This window comes from Poromitra crassiceps (genome assembly GCF_964638095.1).
Source record: "Poromitra crassiceps genome assembly, chromosome: 3".
NCBI classification, from domain to species: domain Eukaryota; kingdom Metazoa; phylum Chordata; class Actinopteri; order Beryciformes; family Melamphaidae; genus Poromitra; species Poromitra crassiceps.
Genome location: NC_139625.1, coordinates 95671292 through 95690904, shown reverse-complemented (window position 1 = coordinate 95690904; position 19613 = coordinate 95671292). Strand labels below are relative to the sequence as shown.

The 19613-nt window shown below is 43.1% G+C and overlaps 1 protein-coding gene across 1 annotated transcript in view; it reads left to right on the top strand.

Moving 5' to 3' along the window:
* rcan3 (regulator of calcineurin 3) overlaps positions 1–19153 on the top strand; it is a gene marked incomplete at its 3' end in the record, with an annotated part of 118899 nt that extends 99746 nt beyond the window's left edge. Inside the window, exons 3-4 of the mRNA XM_083633273.1 lie at positions 3348–3519; positions 18990–19153. Of these exons, the coding sequence (XP_083489399.1) occupies positions 3348–3519; positions 18990–19153 (336 nt within the window). The remainder of the gene's footprint in view (positions 1–3347; positions 3520–18989) is intronic.
* Positions 19154–19613: the final 460 nt, after the last annotated feature.

Below are 19613 nucleotides of genomic sequence, written 5' to 3'. Positions count from 1 at the left end.
AGACAGTGAAAAACCGTACAAGATAGCTGCTCTTAGATGGTCTAACATTAACAGACAGCATAGTCATATTGTCAACAACACATTTTAGCGATCTTGAATTACATGTTGGGTAACGTTAGTAATCCCAGAATTTGCTTGATAGTTAGCTAGCATCCCGCTAGCGATGCTAACATTAGAAGCTAGGATGTCATTGTCATGCCAGCCAACCTAACGTTACTCAGAACTCGTCTGCTGAAGCCGTAGCTTTGTCTCCCGCGTACAAAACCACCAGCTGACACATTTTAATTCCATCTGTTTGTGACTCCGATTCCGGTAGGAGTGAGTCTGGCCGGCCGGTCACACCTGTTCTGTGTTGTACTAGCGATAAGGACGATACGACTTCCAGTCGGATTTTCAAAGTAAAACGATTCTGCCCAAGTCTAAAGCACTCAGAAGCAATTGAAAAGGTTTTATTTTTGTATTTCCCCTGTCTTTGTGAGATATTTAGATTGACAGCGCTGCACGCTGTTGTACAAGAGCAGGGTGAGAGAGAGAGGCAGAGAGAGAGAGAGAGAGAGAGAGAAAGACCCTAAGACGCTACAAATTCCAAGGTGCACGAGTGCGTGTTATGAAAATATTTATACGCACTGGCAGATTTTAAGGTGGGAAAATGCGTGTAAATACATGCACTCTGGAGCCGTGCATGTGCAATTGCCAGCCGCTTCTTTTCACCCGACAGCGGGGAGCTTCACCGGCAGGACGTAGCACGTGGCCCACTCACCAGGTGAGCCTAGGAAACGAGCGCGCGTAGCGCATGAGATCTCTAGTCTATGCAAAACCACTATAAAAAAAAAAAAAAAAAATCAAATAAATAAATAAAATGTAAAAGAAATTATAATAATCAAATAAATAAATAAAAATAGAGGCTTCAAAACGCGAGAGAATGGGTGAGGTCACCATATTTTTTATACAGTCTATGGGTGAGATGGCTGAGCTCCTCCGCTCTCCGTCTCCCCTGATTGAACACCTAGAAGTTTGGCCATCAAATCCTGATTTATCTTCCATCGTGTGCGTGTGTGTGTGCGTGTGTGAATGTGTGTGTGTGTGTGTGTGTGTGTGTGTGTGTGTGTGTGTGTGTGTGTGTGTGTGTGTGTGTGTGTGTGTGTGTGTGTGTGTGTGTGTGTGTGTGCGCGTGTGTGTGTTTGTATGTCCCTTGACTGTGGGAAAGAAAGGCAAAGAGAGAGGAGAGAGCGAGAAATTGCTTCCAGTGCAAACAGTGATATAGGCTGTGTGTGTGTGTGTGTGTGTGTGTGTGTGTGTGTGTGTGTGTGTGTGTGTGTGTGTGTGTGTGTGTGTGTGTGTGTGTGTGTTTTCAGTGCATTGATAAAACAACCATTCCTACTGCACACATCCACTCATATCCAGTGTTGGGCAAGTTACTTTCAAAATGTAACATACTACATATTACTAGTTACTTTCATTTGAAAGTAATAAGTTACTTTACAAGTCCCCCTCTAAAACGAGATGATTCATCTCAAGGGGTTTTCCTTCAATAAAGTTCAAAATAAATAAATGATTGGATCTTTATTTAAATATGTGCTTTGAGGAAAAAAAAGTTACTTGAAAAAGTATAACATGACTGAAATCCTATTGCTAATCAGTGTGGGGAAAGTTACTTTCAAAATGTAATATATTACATATTACTAGTTACTTTCATTTAAAAGTAATAAGTTACTTTACAATATTACTGTTTGTGTAAAGTAACTCGTTACTTATTACACTACTTTTGCATTACTTTCACTGTAATAACAGCAGTAGCAGAATGACATCGCTGCACCGGAACCATCCCAAAAAGTTATTGCAACCGCCTTGAAGTCAGTGTAAACAATCCAAAATTGTAAATGTTATCCTTTTCCTTTGTTATTGTCATCTATAGTGGTTATTTGCATAAAAACACACAGTTTGATTAGGAAATGATTTAAATATGTGCTTTGATTTTTTTTTTTAATGACTCAATTTGTAACTTGAGTTACTTGACAAAGTAACTTGTATAATATTACTGAAATCAAGTAATATTCAGTAATCAAGTAATAATCAAGTAAGTACGTTATATTACTGAGTTACTGCTAAAAGTAATATATTACATGTAATATGTTACTTTTGTAATGAGTTACCCCAACACTGTTGCTAATAAGTTACATTAATTACTGAGTTACTGCTAAAAGTAATATATTACATGTAATATGTTACTTTTGTAATGAGTTACCCCCAACACTGTTGCTAATAAGTTACATGAATTACTGAGTTACTGCTAAAAGTAATATATTACATGTAATATGTTACTTTTGTAATGTACACTGCTCATCTCCACAGTAACAAGAGAGAGAGTCCATCAGCATGTATCATAACTCAAGCTATAACTGATTGTTTGAAGATTGAAGCCATGCCTACAGTCTAATGTGCTCTTCCTTCTCTTCAGTCGGCTATAAATCACTATCACTTTAATTGCCATCAACAATAAATGTACAGGAACTTCTTGGCAGCATTGCAAGGACATGGTACTTAAATACAGAGAGATAAAAGACAAACCCTTAAAAACTATCTTATAATAATAATAATAATAATAATAATAATAATAATAATAATAATAATTAATCTATTTTATAAAGCACTTTTCAATGACCCAAAGACACTGACACAGTATGAGTACATAGAAAACAAGATAACAACAGGCAACAGATACAAGTAACAATTAACACATCGATCAGGTTTCGGTTGGTGGAGAAGTGGGCAGATTTGGCAGCTTGGAGTGCATCACGGTAGGAGGAGATGTGTTGTTTGTAGGCTTCAGCGTGGACCGTGAGTTTCTTTTCTTTCTTTGTAAAGTCTTTCCAGTTGTTTCCAGAGTTCAGGAGTGTACCAGCAGGGGGAGGACGTGCTGAATGAGACTGCACTGGTCGAGGAAAAGAAGCATACAATCAACGGTCAAATTGTTCAGCGGGCCAATATGTGTAACACAGTCCCTCTCAAATCAAGGTTCTATAAAACAGCAACATATTTTCCTTTACAGATATTCAAAGAAGGGAGTGCTTCTAAAGTCAAGGTATTCTGCAGTTCAATCCATGCCCAGGGTGCAGAAAAGGAGAAAGTGGACTTACATAGTTCTGAGTGCACCCTGGGGGTGTTCAGAAGAAGCTGGTTTAGAAGATCTAGTGCTAGTTGCTAGTGGAATAGGATAAAAGGCTGGAGATATAAATGGGTAGTATTCCTACAGTAGCAGTGTATTGAAAATAAAAAGCTACAAATGAATTATCCTCCTCTGGCATAGTGAGGACCAGAAGATCATCTTGTGGTCTCTTCTCTGATAGGTCCAGAACGCCGGTGACGACATTGACAAGTCGTACCTGGCCCCTCCCCAGCCTGTCAAACAGTTCCTGATCTCACCCCCCTCCTCGCCACCCGGAGGCTGGAGCCAGAGCGAAGATGCTACGCCCGTCATCAACTACGACCTGCTGTGTGCAGTAGCAAAGCTGGGACCCGGTCAGTAGCAAGAGTCTGCACATGCATGCACACAGACACCCATGCATACAATACGCTATGCAACACTGTGGGAAGATGATGTTTCAATAGGTTGAGTCGATGTCTCTTCATAGATGCTTGGGTAGCTGGCTGGGGGCGTGGTCAGGGTGATGTAAATCCTCCCATTCTCCCCATTCAGCATAGTTAGCATTTAGCTGCTAGCCCAGCCCAGGCAGACACAATTGGGGGTTTAACCCCGCAAGTAAATGCATATCTGTCACAACAGATGTCTATGTACCTGCTCTATAATCCCCAATCCTGTAGTGTAGAGCTGCAGTCCTTTGGTGAGTCAGCCCATTGCGATATATGTTTTTTTTTTACCCCACCCGCGCACCAGCCGTAGTAACATTTTGTGGGCGTTCCCACACAGACCGACTGTATCTGACAGTCTGAAAATATTTCCATTTTCGTTTAAAAAGACGAACCCTTAAGGCGCCACCAATACCAAAACAAGTCCCCTTAAGGCGCCACCAATACCAATACAAGTCCCCGTAAGGCGACACCAATACCAATACAAGTCCCCTTAAGCCGACACCAATACCAATAGAGTACTTAATTGGATACACGGGTCACTGGTGAGAAGGTTTCTTTAATAGGCTAAGTGCACCAACGTTTCGACGCAACGCGTCTTCATCAGAGTCAAAAACCTGTTTTGACTGATGAAAAACACCCCTAGAGTCTGCGAGAGCGGGGGCAGAAGATGACTCACCTATGGTTGACACGGTGACTCTGGAACGGACTTGACTATGAGTAGGGAAAACATGTCAGTGGAAGCCACTAGTTCAGATGTAGATGGGAAGAAGCGTCAGGTTTGCTTGTGTGGCTGGCAGAAGGTAACAACTTTAAAGGGCCTTAGAATCCATCAAGGCAGGAAGAGGTGCTTGGTAGAGGGAACTCAGGGACCCCGCATTGATCATTATTTCTTAAGAAGTTTATCAAGTCCAGCGACAGGAAGTAACCCACAGCTCGCAGGACATCAGCACCCCTGATGTTGAGGCAGGTCCTAGCACCGAGGAAGGCAGAGAGGCCAGCCAGCCAAAGAGGGAGAAGATTAGTGGTCAGAAGCCAGAGTTAAGTACATAACATAAAGAGAGCTTAAAGGAACTGCTGAGAGTAAGTTGGAGAAAATGGGAGATTTTATTTATGATTATGGTAAGGAAAGGTTTGGCGTCTTTGAGAAAAGGAAGAAACTAGAGGGTGAGGTAGTTAAATCTAGGCACCAACAAGAGATAGATAGACTTATCCAGGAGAGAAGACAGCTTAAGGGGCAGTGGAGGAAAGCTACAGAGGTTGAGAAGGAAGGCATTGATTGCTTGCAGTCAGATGTGAGGGAGCGGTTGGCAGTTTTAAGAAGAGCAGAGAGCATTAGGAAAAATAGGAAAAAGAAAGAGAGCTAGAATAGCATTCTATAAGGATCCATTTAGATTTGTGAAGTCATTGTTTAGTAAGGAGAAGAATGGTAGCCTTATGGTACCTAAGCAGAAGCTTGAGGAGTATTTGGAGGAGGTTCACAAAGATAGGGAAAGGTTTAGAGAGATGACAGTCCCAGCTGATATTCCACCTATTGGTGAAACAGAGAACCAGTGTGATGATAGCCCACCAAGGTGGAAAGAAGTTCAAGAAGTAGTGAGACGTGCAAGGGCCTCTTCAGCCCCGGGTCCTAATGGAGTCCCCTACCGGCTGTATAAGAGTGCTCCAGATGTGTTGCAGTTTCTATGGAAGCTAATGAAGGTAGTCTGGAAGAAGCAGGTTATTCCTAAGGCGTGGCGCAGAGCAGGGGGAATCTTCATTCCTAAAGAAAGGGACTCGTTAAAGATAAGTCAGTTTAGACCTATCAGTCTACTTAATGTTGAAGGGAAGGTTTTCTTTAGTGTTGTGGCACAGAGGCTGTCTAGTTACCTAGAAAATAGGCTAATAGATACTTCAGTGCAAAAGGCTGGAATTCCCGGCTTCTCCGGGTGCTTAGAAGCACACCAGCATGATCTGGCACCAAATCCAGTCAGCTAGGAGTGAGAAGAGAGACCTGCATGTAGTATTCTTGGACCTGGCTAATGCTTTCGGGTCAGTGCCGCATAGTCGGTTATGGGAGGCCTTTGATTTCTTTAGAGTGCCAGGTAGTATAAAGAGCTTAGTTAAAGCCTACTTCTTAGATATTCAACTCTGCTTTACCACAGCAGAGTACACTACAGCTTGGCAGCAGCTGGAGATAGGCATTATGGCAGGGTGTACAATTTCCCCATTAGCTTGTACCATAGCAATGGAGATCATTATTAGGGCTTCAAAATGGGTAGTGGGTGGAGAAAGGCTGCAGGGAGGGCTGCGGCTCCCTCCAATTAGGGCATACATGGATGACATGACGACTATGACGTCAACCGCTCCATGTACTAGCAGATTGTTGTATAAGTTAAATAGTAATCTGAAAGTGAAGCCAAGTAAGTCCAGGAGTATTTCAATCATTAAAGGGAGGGTAGTAGGTAAGACGTTTGTTATAAATGATGAGGTGGTGCCTACAGTGTTAGAGAAACCAGTCAAGAGTTTGGGAAGATGGTATGATGCAAGTCTCAGTGATAAGGGACAGTTTGAGGAGGTGAGGCAGGAAATGATTCAAGGTATTTCAAATATAGACAAGTCAGGGCTCCCAGGAAAGGTAAAGTTGTGGTGTTTGCAGTTTCGATTGTTGCCTCGGTTGATGTGGCCACTGACAGTGTATGAGGTTCCCCTTTCAAAGGTAGAAAAGCTAGAAAGGACGATTAACTCATTCATTAGAAAGTGGCTCGGAGTCCCACGCTGCCTAAGCAGTGCAGCCTTATATGGGAAAGGCATATTGGAATTGTCATTATCTAGCCTGACAGAGGAGTTCAAGTGTGCTAAGGTTAGACTGGAAATGACTCTGACTCAGTCAAAGGATCCAGTGGTTAGGAGTGTAGCGCCCACAGTTAAAACAGGGAGGAAGTGGAACCCAAAGGAGGCAGTACAGCAAGCATAATCAGCTCTTAGACACAGGGATATCATAGGCCAGGTGCAGCACGGGCGTGGAGGCTTAGGGTTGTGCATAGGGAAACCTGTGTGGAACAAGGCATCAGTAATAGAAAAGAGGAAGATGGTAGTTGAAGAAGTACATAGGCAAGAGGAGGCAGTAAGATGTACTAAGGCAGTGTCGCAGGCAAAGCAAAGACAGTGGGTGAACTGGGAGAGTGTAGAGAAGAGAAAGTTGAAGTGGAGAGAGTTGTGGAGCATGGAGGCCAGCATAATTACATTTATTATAGGGGCTACTTATGATGTGCTGCCATCTCCCCAGAATTTAAATCAGTGGTTGGGCGAGGATGCTGCCTGCCCATTGTGTTCTAGTGTATGTACACTGAGGCATATACTGTCAGGGTGTAAGGTCAGTCTCTCTCAGGGGCGATACACCTGGCGTCCCAACCAGGTGTTGAAATGTTTGGCAGCTGCAGTTGAGGAAAAGTGGCTAGAAGTAAATTCTCTACTTGCTATAGCAAAGAGACTAGACGGATCAAATTTGTACGTGAGGGAAAAAAGATTAGACCAATTAAGGTCAGGCACAAGTTAGGGCAGCTAAGTGTAGGTGGAGCCTGGGAAATGAGGGTTGACTTGAATGAACAGCTAGTCATCCCAGCATATATAGTTAGCACCCGGCTACGTCTGGACTTGTTACTGTGGTCTGAGGTAGAGAAGATAGTTTATTTTATCGAACTCACAGTCCCCTGGGAAGATCGAGTTGAGGAGGCTTATGAGCGCAAGAAAGCTAGGTATGCTGAAATGGCAGCAGAGGCAGGGCAGCGAGGTTGGAGGGCTCGAGTGCGGCCTGTAGAGGTGGGCTGCCGTGGTTTTGTGGCAAAGTCCGTTATTGCTGAGTTGGGCATTCGGGGACGGAGCCTGAAGCTTGCGGTTAGCAACATGTCTCGGGCAGCAGAACAAGCAAGTGAATGGCTGTGGCTAAGGAGGAAACATGCTAGCTGGGGAGCTCGCTAAGGTAAGATTGATTGTTGTTGTTGGTCATGATTGAATGTCCGCATCAACAGGCCTGAATAATTGACAGTGGTGGTGTAATTAGGAATGTCATACCGAACCGACCTGGATAGCTAGGCTTAGATAGTGAGGTAATATGTAGTTGTGCGGTGGTAGCATGGAGGGGGTGTTTCCAGGACGCTGGATTACACCGTTAAGCCTTCTTGAGGTGTCGTGGGCCTAACTTAACGAAACATCGGTGAAGGAAAGTGCCCACTTGAAAACCCCAATGACATGCTTCATACTGCTGTTGGCTAGGGTAGGTAACTGGTGATTTGTGTCTTATTTATTAGTTTGTTAGCCTGTTAGCTTGTTTTATTCTGGATTGGGCTTCTAAATGTGTTTTTCCTCGGATTTTGGCGCAAGGGATAGTAACAAGAAGACAGAAAAGCCAGCACTCATTGGGACAATGACAATGCTGAGGAACGCTTGTGCCGAAATATATGTCCATTGATTTACTGCTGCTACTGAAGGTATTAAAAAAACCAAAAGGATTTATTTTGAGTGCTGGCTTTTCTGTCTTCTTGTATATTGACCACCTTGAAGTCCATCGAGTCTCTAAAAAGGCCCTGAAAATTTTGGATAAGAAACCTATATCTTACCACCATTGCAATATACTTCTAAAGTATAAGCTCCTCAGCTTCGACAATTATAGAAAATTTAAAATTGCTTGTATGATTTATAAGGTTCTTCATGGGCTAGCACCACCTCCTTTAGAATGCTTTATCAAATGGAGAGCTACCCAGAACATCACGCGAAGCTCGAGAGGCGACTGTGAACTACCTCTGAGACGGTCCTCTATCGGACAAAATGTTTTGTCCTATGGGGGCAGCAAACTATGGAATAGCCTACCAATGTCAGTCAGAGAGAGTAGCAGCTTTCACACCTTTAAGGGGCTGTTAAAGTCATGGCTCAGATCAAATCAAACCTGCGATCACATTTAAACCTTTTTGTTTTATGTGTTGTTTTTGTATGTCCTTGAAAGTCCTGTGTCCACCTTGGTTAACTCATTGAGTGCCAGCCACTTTTGGAGAACGGACGCTCCCAGTGCCAGAGGTTCAGAGCGTTTTCAGTGATTTCTCGAGGCCCACAGAATATTGTGTGATATTACTATGTAAACACCGAACACGCAAAAAGAACGATGAGACTCTCTTCTATCATCAGCAAAAACAGGTTTATTGATATCATTTTCCGTTCATGGCACTCAATGAGTTAATATCCCTAATGTTCCCTGTTTTTGTTTCATTTGTGTTGTGTTGTTTGTGTTTACCCTATGTGTATGTATGTGTCATTTACATTGCTGTATGTGTATGAATGCCCTACGTATGCACTAATTTTCTTATTTCTTTTTTTAAAACTTTTCTGTACCTCACCTGTCGAGGGACTGCGGATGGAAATTAGCTAAGGCTATAATCCGGCACATTTACATGAAAATGTTCATTAATGTTGCACTGTCCCTGAAATAAATAAATAAATAAATAAAATAAATAAATAAATATTGTTTGCGCCTTGCACCGTAGCTTTTGAAACTTTTTTTGAGAGTGCTCACTTGTCGTGACTAGTAGTCACTGACTTTTTGGACAAGGGATAGTAACATCTTGTCCTGTGTATTAATTAATACAGCACATAGAAGATGGCTCAGACTGTAAAGTTACGGTAGTTACATGTCTGTCCAGTAATACAATGATACACCCTGTTTATTTCTTTTGTAGCCGACAGATGGCCTTAAATTCCACACTCACGTGACGTGACTCTTCTTTTTTTGAGAGAGAGGCGAGGTAACGTGTATCTCTGCAGACTTTATCGAGGGACCATGAAGGCAAGTTAAAAGTCTGGATGTGCTGCTCCTGGCAGCTGCGACAGTGTTTTGCTGCTATCAACCTTGTTAATCTCGCTATATTCTTCATCACAGCGCGTCATTACCCACTGTGCACTTAAACGTACACTAGTTCTGCATAAGCACCTGCAGCTCTCTCCTTATTTTACTGACTTTCTCACTAATCACACGGCTGTTTACATGCGTTTCTCTGAACGGCTAGTTATTAGCATAGCTAGCTGTTAGCGATCATGGATGTTCTCTCTCTCCCTCTCGGTAAGATGTTATGTTTGTGAACCTTGCTGCGCATAACATTACTTATTTGCGGGAGTGCAGGGGAGAAGTATCCCGCTAGTGTTGATGCCCAGTGTGATGGAAGAGAAACGTATGTTTGCTGCGTCGCGTGTAATGTTAGAGGAGGCACGCACGCACGCACACACACAATGTTAAAAAAGTAATAACAATCGCACACTTTTGCAGTTATGTAATCGCACGTGCTGAAATCGTGATTGCGATTAGATTAATCGTGCAGCACTAGTCTGGGGGGAGGCCCACAGTCTCAGACTTTGAAAACCCCTCCCTAATTAAAGGAACACTCCGCCCATTTTCAACCAGCTTTGTATCATTAGAACATCAGTAGTATATCAGAAAACTGTAAACGGTTTTGAAGTCTGTCATTTAATTTGACAGTTATTGAGTGTTAAAGTGTGGACCAGTGACATCACTGGTCCACAGTAACTCAAATTAATAACGGTTTGGAAGTCATTCATCTAGTTTGACAGTTATTGAGAGTTGATTTCAGTTAATGAGTTATTAATTTGAGTTAATGTGGACCAGTGATGTCACTGGTCCACACTTTAACACTCAATAACTGTCAAATTAAATTACAGACTTCAAAACAGTTTACAGTTTTCTGATATACTACTGATGTTCTAATGATACAACGCTGGTTGAAAATGGGCAGAGTGTTCCTTTATGTCTGTATTTGAGCCATTGGTCTTTGAACATCAGTCACCTGAATACAAATAGGCCTATGCAGGAAATCTGTTCACGCTTCTCAGAGAGGTGTTACGCTAACTTTCACGCTTCTCAGAGAGGTGTTATGCTAACTTTCCCGCTTCTCAGAGAGGTGTTATGCTAACTTTCCCGCTTCTCAGAGAGGTGTTATGCTAACTTTTCCGCTTCTCAGAGAGGTGTTATGCTAACTTTCCCGCTTCTCAGAGAGGTGTTACGCTAACTTTCCTGCTTCTCAGAGAGGTGTTATGCTAACTTTCACGCTTCTCAGAGAGGTGTTATGCTAACTTTCCCGCTTCTCAGAGAGGTGTTACGCTAACTTTCACGCTTCTCAGAGAGGTGTTACGCTAACTTTCCCGCTTCTCAGAGAGGTGTTATGCTAACTTTTCCGCTTCTCAGAGAGGTGTTATGCTAACTTTCCCGCTTCTCAGAGAGGTGTTACGCTAACTTTCACGCTTCTCAGAGAGGTGTTACGCTAACTTTCACGCTTCTCAGAGAGGTGTTACGCTAACTTTCCCGCTTCTCAGAGAGGTGTTACGCTAACTTTCACGCTTCTCAGAGAGGTGTTACGCTAACTTTCCCGCTTCTCAGAGAGGTGTTACGCTAACTTTCACGCTTCTCAGAGAGGTGTTGCCATAACAGCTCTCTGTACCGTCACGGTTACGGTAACTTTCTGCACTGGGAAGGGAAGGAAGGAAGGAATTGGAGTCAAAAGCTTGTGAGAGGCAATGACGAATGAGGACTATGGTAAACATCCCTGTTTTCTCCTCCTCTTGAGTCCAGGCCTTTCTGTCACGGCTCTGACACGAGTATCGGAGATGCAGTTTGTCATGCCTCCATCCTGTTATTATGAATTGAGAGGCATTTATAAGTTGATCTCCATGTCAAGCGTCTCTCGGCATAGAACTAGAAGCCTATAAATTAAATGTATAGTGCAGGCCAGCATCCGTCACTGTCAAAGTAGCTGAACCCTCGAGCTGCTCAGTGTGTGACCCTGCATTCTGAAATCTCACTGAACCTCTAGCTGCTCAGTGTGCGACCCTGCATTCTGAAATCTTACTGAACCTCTAGCTGCTCAGTGTGCGACCCTGCATTCTGAAATCTTACTGAACCTCTAGCTGCTCAGTGTGCGACCCTGCATTCTGAAATCTTACTGAACCTCTAGCTGCTCAGTGTGCGACCCTGCATTCTGAAATCTTACTGAACCTCTAGCTGCTCAGTGTGCGACCCTGCATTCTGAAATCTCACTGAACCTCTAGCTGCTCAGTGTGCGACCCTGCATTCTGAAATCTCACTGAACCTCTAGCTGCTCAGTGTGCGACCCTGCATTCTGAAATCTTACTGAACCTCTACCTGCTCAGTGTGCGACCCTGCATTCTGAAATCTCACTGAACCTCTAGCTGCTCAGTGTGCGACCCTGCATTCTGAAATCTCACTGAACCTCTAGCTGCTCAGTGTGCGACCCTGCATTCTGAAATCTCACTGAACCTCTAGCTGCTCAGTGTGTGACCCTGCATTCTGAAATCTCACTTGTAAATCAAATCAAATACATCTCAAATATTTTAAAAAAATCTGTCAAGTCATCCATTCTGCGCCAGAAATAAGTCATTTTTGCAATTCCTATCACAATTTCAGCAACTACAGGAGATGTGTAGGCAGCATAGCTCAGCACAGTTAGATTTGGAAGCTTTTCAGATCATTCCTAGCAGCCTCCTAGGCAGTGTTTCTGCCTAGTACAAGGTTGCCTCACAGTCTGCCTTGTTGACGAGAATATATTGCAGATTGCAGCAACCTTTATAAAATGTCACCTACTACGCATCACATGGCTCTGTGTGCGTGCGTGTGTGCATGTGCGCGTGTTCATGTCGCTGGAGAGGAAAGATAGCACCATTTATTCAAACTTCGCTTGATATGAACATAATTAGCATTTTCATCACAGACAAAAACATGATTCAGGCTACCCACACACACCTAGACACACACACACACACACACACACACACACACACACACAGGCACGCACACGCGTGTGTGTGTGTGTGTGTGTGTGTGTGTGTGTGTGTGCACATACACCTAGACACACACACACACACACTGTCCAGCCCAAAGAAGCACCGTTGCCACATTCTACTGTGTTACCATAGAAACAGGAGGCATCAGGAAATGGGTTTGTCCTTTGCTTCACATGCTGGCGTTCAGCATCAGATGAAGGGCCTGCTGCAGCGTGGCGCGCTGACTCCCTCTGCCACCTGCCTGTGGTAACAACAGGACTCTTTTCTTTTCACTGTCTGCCACAAAGCAACAAGCCTCCACAGCCATTTCCCCCTGCCTGCCTGCCTGCCTGCCCGACAGTCTGTGTTATCTCCATGGCAACTGGGATACAATCTAGCATGTGTATGTTTTCAATCGGAGCGTGAGTGGCATTGGGATAAATGGCTCTCCGAAGAAAGTCTTTTCTTTTGGATCCAATCCCTTTCACGCAAGTGCTGAACCCATCTCGTCGTCTGACCAGATTGAACCAGATTATTTTGTTCTGCGGGGGGGGGGGGGGGGGGGATTTCACTGCATATTTATATCTAAGGGCTGGGCAATGTATCAGTATTGTTATGAGACTAATATCATCTTTGATTTTGGATATTGTAATATTGTGATATGGCATAGGTGTCCTTTCCTTGTTTTAAAGCCTGCATTACAGTAAAGGGATTTTCTGAATTTACCAGATTATTTTTTCTGTTCTACTTATTTGCCTTTACCAACTTAGTCATCATATCCACATTACTGATGATTATTTAGCAAACATCTCATTGTGTAAACACTTTGTGAAAGCACCATAGTCAGCCCTATTGTACAATATTGTTGCAATATCGATATTGAGGTATTTGGTCAAAAGTAATGTGATATTTGGGCATCCGGGTAGTGTAGATTCCCTGCCTACCAACGGCCAGGGTTGGAGGTTCACGCCCCCGTGTTACCTCCAGCTTGCAGAGGTCTTGTATAGGATAGGTCTGCTTAGCAGAGGTTTTGTATAGGATAGGTCTGCTTAGCAGAGGTTTTATATAGGATAGGTCTGTGTAGCAGAGGTTTTATATAGGATAGGTCTGTGTAACAGAGGTCTTGTATAGGATAGGTCTGCTTAGCAGATGTTTTGTATAGGATAGGTCTGCTTAGCAGAGGTTTTGTATAGGATAGGTCTGCTTAGCAGATGTTTTGTATAGGATAGGTCTGCTTAGCAGAGGTCTTGTATAGGATAGGTCTGCGTAGCAGAGGTTTTGTATAGGATAGGTCTGCTTAGCAGAGGTTTTGTATAGGATAGGTCTGCTTAGCAGAGGTTCTGTATAGGATAGGTCTGCTTAGCAGAGGTTTTGTATAGGATAGGTCTGCTTAGCAGAGGTTCTGTATAGGATAGGTCTGCTTAGCAGAGGTTCTGTATAGGATAGGTCTGCTTAGCAGAGGTCTTGTATAGGATAGGTCTGTGTAGCAGAGGTTTTGTATAGGATAGGTCTGCTTAGCAGAGGTCTTGTATAGGATAGGTCTGCTTAGCAGAGGTTTTATATAGGATAGGTCTGCTTAGCAGAGGTCTTGTATAGGATAGGTCTGCTTAGCAGATGTTTTGTATAGGATAGGTCTGCTTAGCAGAGGTTTTATATAGGATAGGTCTGCTTAGCAGATGTTTTGTATAGGATAGGTCTGCTTAGCAGAGGTTTTATATAGGATAGGTCTGTGTAGCAGAGGTTTTATATAGGATAGGTCTGTGTAACAGAGGTCTTGTATAGGATAGGTCTGCTTAGCAGATGTTTTGTATAGGATAGGTCTGCTTAGCAGAGGTTTTATATAGGATAGGTCTGCTTAGCAGATGTTTTGTATAGGATAGGTCTGCTTAGCAGAGGTTTTATATAGGATAGGTCTGTGTAGCAGAGGTTTTATATAGGATAGGTCTGCTTAGCAGAGGTTTTGTATAGGATAGGTCTGCTTAGCAGAGGTTCTGTATAGGATAGGTCTGCTTAGCAGAGGTTTTGTATAGGATAGGTCTGCTTAGCAGAGGTTTTTATATAGGATAGGTCTGCTTAGCAGAGGTTTTATATAGGATAGGTCTGCTTAGCAGATGTTCTGTATAGGATAGGTCTTCTTAGCAGAGGTTTTGTATAGGATAGGTCTGCTTAGCAGATGTTTTATATAGGATAGGTCTGCTTAGCAGAGGTTTTATATAGGATAGGTCTGCTTAGCAGAGGTTTTATATAGGATAGGTCTGTGTAGCAGAGGTTTTGTATAGGATAGGTCTGCTTAGCAGAGGTTTTATATAGGATAGGTCTGTGTAGCAGAGGTTTTATATAGGATAGGTCTGCTTAGCAGAGGTTTTATATAGGATAGGTCTGTGTAGCAGAGGTTTTATATAGGATAGGTCTGCTTAGCAGAGGTTTTATATAGGATAGGTCTGCTTAGCAGAGGTTTTATATAGGATAGGTCTGCTTAGCAGAGGTTTTATATAGGATAGGTCTGTGTAACAGAGGTTTTATATAGGATAGGTCTGTGTAGCAGAGGTCTTGTATAGGATAGGTCTGTGTAGCAGAGGTTTTATATAGGATAGGTCTGCTTAGCAGAGGTTTTGTATAGGATAGGTCTGCTTAGTAGAGGTTTTGTATAGGATAGGTCTGCTTAGTAGAGGTTCTGTATAGGATAGGTCTGCTTAGTAGAGGTTCTGTATAGGATAGGTCTGCTTAGTAGAGGTTTTGTATAGGATAGGTCTGCTTAGCAGAGGTTTTGTATAGGATAGGTCTGTGTAGCAGAGGTTTTATATAGGATAGGTCTGCTTAGCAGAGGTTTTATATAGGATAGGTCTGTGTAACAGAGGTTTTATATAGGATAGGTCTGTGTAGCAGAGGTTTTATATAGGATAGGTCTGTGTAGCAGAGGTTTTGTATAGGATAGGTCTGCTTAGCAGAGGTTTTATATAGGATAGGTCTGCTTAGCAGAGGTTTTATATAGGATAGGTCTGTGTAGCAGAGGTTTTATATAGGATAGGTCTGTGTAGCAGAGGTCTTGTATAGGATAGGTCTGTGTAACAGAGGTTTTATATAGGATAGGTCTGCTTAGCAGAGGTTTTGTATAGGATAGATCTGCTTAGCAGAGGTTTTGTATAGGATAGGTCTGCTTAGCAGAGGTTTTTATATAGGATAGGTCTGCTTAGCAGAGGTTTTATATAGGATAGGTCTGCTTAGCAGAGGTTTTATATAGGATAGGTCTGTGTAGCAGAGGTTTTGTATAGGATAGGTCTGTGTAGCAGAGGTTTTGTATAGGATAGGTCTGTGTAGCAGAGGTCTTGTATAGGATAGGTCTGTGTAGCAGAGGTCTTGTATAGGATAGGTCTGCTTAGCAGAGGTTTTGTATAGGATAGGTCTGCTTAGCAGAGGTTTTATATAGGATAGGTCTGTGTAGCAGAGGTTTTGTATAGGATAGGTCTGTGTAGCAGAGGTCTTGTATAGGATAGGTCTGTGTAGCAGAGGTCTTGTATAGGATAGGTCTGTGTAACAGAGGTTTTGTATAGGATAGGTCTGCTTAGCAGAGGTTTTGTATAGGATAGGTCTGCTTAGCAGAGGTTTTATATAGGATAGGTCTGCTTAGCAGAGGTTTTATATAGGATAGGTCTGTGTAGCAGAGGTTTTGTATAGGATAGGTCTGCTTAGCAGAGGTTTTGTATAGGATAGGTCTGCTTAGCAGAGGTTTTATATAGGATAGGTCTGCTTAGCAGAGGTTTTATATAGGATAGGTCTGCTTAGCAGAGGTTTTGTATAGGATAGGTCTGCTTAGCAGAGGTTTTATATAGGATAGGTCTGCTTAGCAGAGGTTTTGTATAGGATAGGTCTGCTTAGCAGAGGTTTTGTATAGGATAGGTCTGTGTAGCAGAGGTTTTTATATAGGATAGGTCTGCTTAGCAGAGGTTTTATATAGGATAGGTCTGTGTAGCAGAGGTTTTTATATAGGATAGGTCTGCTTAGCAGAGGTTTTGTATAGGATAGGTCTGCTTAGCAGATGTTTTGTATAGGATAGGTCTGCTTAGCAGAGGTTTTATATAGGATAGGTCTGCTTAGCAGAGGTTTTATATAGGATAGGTCTGTGTAGCAGAGGTTTTTATATAGGATAGGTCTGCTTAGCAGAGGTTTTGTATAGGATAGGTCTGCTTAGCAGAGGTTTTGTATAGGATAGGTCTGCTTAGCAGAGGTTTTATATAGGATAGGTCTGCTTAGCAGAGGTTTTGTATAGGATAGGTCTGCTTAGCAGAGGTTTTATATAGGATAGGTCTGTGTAGCAGAGGTTTTTATATAGGATAGGTCTGCTTAGCAGAGGTTTTGTATAGGATAGGTCTGCTTAGCAGAGGTTTTGTATAGGATAGGTCTGCTTAGCAGAGGTTTTATATAGGATAGGTCTGCTTAGCAGAGGTTTTTATATAGGATAGGTCTGCTTAGCAGAGGTTTTTATATAGGATAGGTCTGCTTAGCAGAGGTTTTGTATAGGATAGGTCTGCTTAGCAGAGGTTTTGTATAGGATAGGTCTGCTTAGCAGAGGTTTTATATAGGATAGGTCTGCTTAGCAGAGGTTTTTATATAGGATAGGTCTGCTTAGTAGAGGTTTTGTATAGGATAGGTCTGTGTAGCAGAGGTTTTATATAGGATAGGTCTGCTTAGCAGAGGTCTTGTATAGGATAGGTCTGCTTAGCAGAGGTTTTTATATAGGATAGGTCTGCTTAGCAGAGGTTTTGTATAGGATAGGTCTGCTTAGCAGAGGTTTTATATAGGATAGGTCTTCTTAGCAGAGGTTTTGTATAGGATAGGTCTGCTTAGCAGAGGTTTTTATATAGGATAGGTCTGCTTAGCAGAGGTTTTATATAGGATAGGTCTGCTTAGCAGAGGTTTTATATAGGATAGGTCTGCTTAGCAGAGGTTTTATATAGGATAGGTCTGCTTAGCAGAGGTTTTGTATAGGATAGGTCTTCTTAGCAGAGGTTTTATATAGGATAGGTCTTCTTAGCAGAGGTTTTATATAGGATAGGTCTTCTTAGCAGAGGTTTTATATAGGATAGGTCTGCTTAGCAGAGGTTTTGTATAGGATAGGTCTGCTTAGCAGAGGTTCTGTATAGGATAGGTCTGCTTAGTAGAGGTTCTGTATAGGATAGGTCTGCTTAGCAGAGGTTTTATATAGGATAGGTCTGTGTAGCAGAGGTTTTATATAGGATAGGTCTGCTTAGCAGAGGTTTTGTATAGGATAGGTCTGTGTAGCAGAGGTTTTATATAGGATAGGTCTGCTTAGCAGAGGTTTTATATAGGATAGGTCTGCTTAGCAGAGGTTTTGTATAGGATAGGTCTGCTTAGCAGAGGTTTTGTATAGGATAGGTCTGCTTAGCAGAGGTTTTGTATAGGATAGGTCTGTGTAGCAGAGGTTTTGTATAGGATAGGTCTGTGTAGCAGAGGTTCTGTATAGGATAGGTCTGCTTAGCAGAGGTTTTATATAGGATAGGTCTGCTTAGCAGAGGTTTTGTATAGGATAGGTCTGCTTAGCAGAGGTTTTGTATAGGATAGGTCTGCTTAGCAGAGGTTTTGTATAGGATAGGTCTGTGTAGCAGAGGTTTTATATAGGATAGGTCTGCTTAGCAGAGGTTTTATATAGGATAGGTCTGCTTAGCAGAGGTTTTATATAGGATAGGTCTGCTTAGCAGAGGTTTTGTATAGGATAGGTCTGCTTAGCAGAGGTTTTGTATAGGATAGGTCTGCTTAGCAGAGGTTTTGTATAGGATAGGTCTGCTTAGCAGAGGTTTTATATAGGATAGGTCTGTGTAGCAGAGGTTTTATATAGGATAGGTCTGTGTAGCAGAGGTTTTATATAGGATAGGTCTGTGTAGCAGAGGTTTTATATAGGATAGGTCTGCTTAGCAGAGGTTTTGTATAGGATAGGTCTGCTTAGCAGAGGTTTTGTATAGGATAGGTCTGTGTAGCAGAGGTTTTGTATAGGATAGGTCTGTGTAGCAGAGGTTCTGTATAGGATAGGTCTGCTTAGCAGAGGTTTTATATAGGATAGGTCTGCTTAGCAGAGGTTTTGTATAGGATAGGTCTGCTTAGCAGAGGTTTTGTATAGGATAGGTCTGCTTAGCAGAGGTTTTGTATAGGATAGGTCTGCTTAGCAGAGGTTTTATATAGGATAGGTCTGCTTAGCAGAGGTTTTATATAGGATAGGTCTGCTTAGCAGAGGTTTTATATAGGATAGGTCTGCTTAGCAGAGGTTTTATATAGGATAGTTCTGCTTAGTAGAGGTTTTATATAGGATAGGTCTGCTTAGCAGAGGTTCTGTATAGGATAGGTCTGTGTAGCAGAGGTTTTATATAGGATAGGTCTGCTTAGCAGAGGTCTTGTATAGGATAGGTCTGCGTAGCAGAGGTTTTGGATAGGATAGGTCTGCGTAGCAGAGGTTTTGTATAGGATTGGGGTATTTAGAGCAAAATATTCTTCTGCCTTTTCCTTAGTAACGCCTGCTGCGCTTCCTCACCCCTCCCTCTCCATCCCTCCCCCTTCATGCCTCCACCTCCTAGGGGAGAAGTACGAGCTGCACGCGGGGACAGAGTCCACCCCCAGCGTGGTCGTCCACGTGTGCGAGAGCGACGAGACGGAGGAGGTGGACGAGGCGGCGCGGCCCAAGCAGAAGATCGTCCAGACCAGACGTCCTGACGGGGACCCCCCCAAAGTCTTAAACTAGAGAGGCCCCTCCCCCCCCGCGCGGCCCCCCGACCGCCACCTTTACCCGCAACACACCTGCCCTCTCTCTCTTGTCTCTGCACTCAACAGAGAGCGTCGACGCCCCTCATTTCAGTTCAACTACAAGCAAAACAAAGCAACAAACATTGCTGGAACCGGTGTTTGTGGGGAGCGTGGCGATGGAATGAGGTGGCTTGAAGGGGATGGATGAGAATCAAACACGCTCTCATCACATTGTGCCGGACGGTGCGGGGTGCGGTGGGCGTCCCTACCCTGCTGCCCCCCCACTAAACCCCCCTCGTTTTCAGCAAGAGGGCTAGAAATACCTGTCCCAACGCAGGCACCTGTCACCGACCATACACACTCAGCTCTCATTGCTAGTCCTGCCCGCTAGTTAGCTCGCTAGTTCGCTTGTTAGTCTTACCTCTCCATGTTGTGTGTACAATCATCTTTGGTTGAGG